At 49.7% G+C, this 3,099-nt stretch overlaps 1 protein-coding gene across 1 annotated transcript in view; it reads left to right on the forward strand.

The window, feature by feature from the left end:
• Positions 1–3,099, forward strand: part of DEF8 (differentially expressed in FDCP 8 homolog) — a 27,825-nt gene that overhangs the window by 20,543 nt on the left and 4,183 nt on the right. The window contains exons 9-11 of the mRNA XM_012812031.2: positions 1,086–1,166; positions 1,700–1,840; positions 1,972–2,081. Coding sequence (XP_012667485.1) covers positions 1,086–1,166; positions 1,700–1,840; positions 1,972–2,081 — 332 coding nt within the window. The remainder of the gene's footprint in view (positions 1–1,085; positions 1,167–1,699; positions 1,841–1,971; positions 2,082–3,099) is intronic.

Genomic DNA, 3,099 nt, shown 5'->3' on the forward strand with positions numbered 1-3,099 from the left:
GCCACGGCACTCTACCCAGGGGGACAGCTTGAGGCTCTGTCTCAAAAAAAAAAAAAAAAAGAAGATCTCTTGAGCCCAAGAGTTTGAGGCTGCTGTGAGCTAAGACTCCATGGCATGCTACTGAGGGTGACAAAGTGAACCTCTGTCTCAAACAAACAAACAAAGCATTTTAATTTAGTTTAATTTTTGAGACAGATATCATTCTGATGCCCTGGGTAGAGTGCCATGGAGTCATCATGGAAGCTGTCATAGCTCACAGCAACCTCAAACTCTTTGTCTCAAGTGATCCTCCTGCCTCAGCCTCCCAAGTAACTAGGACTACAGGCATCTGCCACCATGCCTGGCTAGTTTTTCTATTTTTAGTAGAGACAGGGTCTGGCTCTTGCTCAGGCTGGTCTCAAACTCCTGAGCTCACGGGATCCACCTACCTTAGCCTCCCAGAATTCTGCGGGAGATTACAGGTGTGAACTACAGTGCCCAGCCTATTGAGATATTTTACATTTCCTTTGGCCACATCTTTCAGTTCCAATGTTTATTCTACACTTATAGCGATCTTAGTTCAGACCATCATACTATCTCAGTTCAGACATTCTAGATCTCAGTAGCTGTCTGAGGCCCCTTCTCTTCACCAGACATGAGGGGAGGTGGGGTATGGGCTCAGGACAGAGGGTGCTGCCCTTCAGGGTGGAGGTGGCACCATCTCACAGGAGTGGTGAAAGGGGAGGAAACCGAGGCAGCAAGTTGAGATGCTGAGGCCACAGGCTGACGAGGGAGCTGGGATTTTTCTGGAAGTTTGTCTTTATGTCAGATGTGGCCCCATGGTGTTCCTGAGGTTGTGATCCACAGACAGGTAGAATTTCATGCCTGTGGGGCTGAGGTAAGGTGAGTAGAGGGTTCTGTAGGCAGCGACAAATGAACCTCAAGGTCTAGTTCAGCCCAGAAGCTATGATTTGAACTTGAGGGCACTGTCCTCAGAGGGTAAGGTGACACCCTATGAGCAGGGGCACCCCTCAGCCATGCATACATGGGCACTGTGCTGGCCCTGTATTGTGGTGAGGAAGCCCACCCACACTCCTTGTCCTCAGAAACTGCGCCAGGACATCCTGCTCATGAAGCCATACTTCATCACTTGCAAGGAGGCCATGGAGGCACGTCTGCTGCTGCAGGTTAGACTGCCAGAAGTACTGGCCCCAGGTGGGAGATGCAGAGAGAGCCAGTGACAGGCACCGTCAAATAGCCTGGCAGCTTGTGTATCTAGTGCCTTTAGCAAAGGGTCTCCCAAAACTCTCTCCCAATGAACAAAGCAAACAGATATTCTACACACAGAAGTGTTCTCATTATTTTAATTTGGGAAGCTCTGAGATCAGCAGACCTGTTGTTGCAGCCTTTCTGCACATATGTGCAGTGGTGAACCCAACTGAGCCTTCTCAGGCAGGGCAGGGACACAGGTGGCATGTCAGCATGGTGACACCATAGACCAGTCAAACCAGGGAGAGGTGTGGAGTGTCAGGGGCACAGTGTGCATGGGGAGGGGTCCATGTCCCATCTTTCCCCAATGGCCCCCTTGGGCTCTTGCATTCTGCTCCTGGGAGCCAGACACAGACATCATCTGAAGTTTGTCACTTCCCTGGCACTGGGTGGCATTGGGTGGTTCTGGGTCCTTCCCTGGTGCCAGGTCATGGTTGTGGGCACTTGGCAGCTCCAGGACCGACAGCACTTTGTGGAGAACGATGAGATGTACTCAGTCCAGGACCTCCTGGATGTGCGCTTGGGCCGGCTGGGCTGTTCCCTCACAGAGATCCACACGCTGTTTGCCAAGCATATCAAGCTGGACTGTGAGGTGGGCCTCTTCACTGCTCCGGGCTGGGGTCTGCTCCAGAGGGCCACAGGTATTCTTCCTCTGCCCCAGCACAATGCCCTCTGGGGCTGGAACTAACCTGCCCACCCCAACCCCCACACTGTCCCCCTTAGCGGTGCCAGGCCAAAGGCTTCGTGTGTGAACTCTGCAGGGAGGGCGATGTGCTCTTTCCATTTGACAGCCACACATCTGTGTGCACTGACTGCTCAGCTGTCTTCCACAGGTGAGTATGGCGGGTCCTGAGGGAGTATGAGAGAGAAGGAAAGAGTGTGTGGGGGGGAAGACAGACAGACATTTGCATCTTTGCTGCTCTTTTCTTTTTTTCTTTTGAGATAGAGTCTCACTCTGTTACCCTGGGTAGAGTGCCATGGTGTCAGAATTCACAGCAACCTCAAACTTCTGCATCCCAGAGTGCTGGATTACCACACCCAGCGGCCACACCCAGCAGAAGAAAAATATTTTAATTTCATTTTCTTTTTTTTGAGACACAGTTTCATTCTCTCACCCTAGTAGAGTACTGCAATGTCATAGTTCACAGCAAACTTAAACTCATGGTTGGACCAATCCTCTTGCATCACCCTCCTGAGTAGCCAGGCCTCTAGACAACTGCCACAATGCCTGGCTTTAATTTCATTTTTCTTTTCTTTTCTTTTCTTTTTTTTGATACAGAGTCTCATTTTGTCACCCTCAGTAGAGTGCTGTGGTGTCATAGCTCACAGCAACCTCCAGCTCTTGGGCTTGGGTGATTCTCTTGCCTCAGCCTCCCAAGTGACTGGGACTACAGGTGCCCATCACAATGCCCAACTGTATTTTTGTTACAGTTTGGCTGGGGCCGGGTTTGAACCTGCCACCCTCAGTATATGGAGCTGGTGCCCTACTCACTGAGCCACAGCGCTGCCCTATAACTTCATTTTTCAATAAGCGTAATTACTTACTGATGATATGTATTCACTTCCTGGGCCTGCACCTTCTCAAACCTGGAGTCAGGAAACCACTACCCCCATTTCTGTCCACTGATTTTTGCCTGGCCTTTGCCAGGAGTGGGAAGCACATGGCAAAGCAACTGCTGAAATCCTAGCTCTGCAAGGCTATGATGTCACAGAAGGAGCTGTTGCAAAAATTAACATTGAAATTGAATGCCCTTAAGCTAGTAGTTTGCTTCAATATCTGATATTTGTCAGATATTGCCATATTTTCTTTGATAATTTACTATATGTGTGTGTATATATATATATATATAT

This window comes from Otolemur garnettii, unplaced genomic scaffold (assembly GCF_000181295.1).
Source record: "Otolemur garnettii isolate 467f Iridium unplaced genomic scaffold, OtoGar3 scaffold00185, whole genome shotgun sequence".
Classification (NCBI taxonomy): Eukaryota; Metazoa; Chordata; class Mammalia; order Primates; family Galagidae; genus Otolemur; species Otolemur garnettii.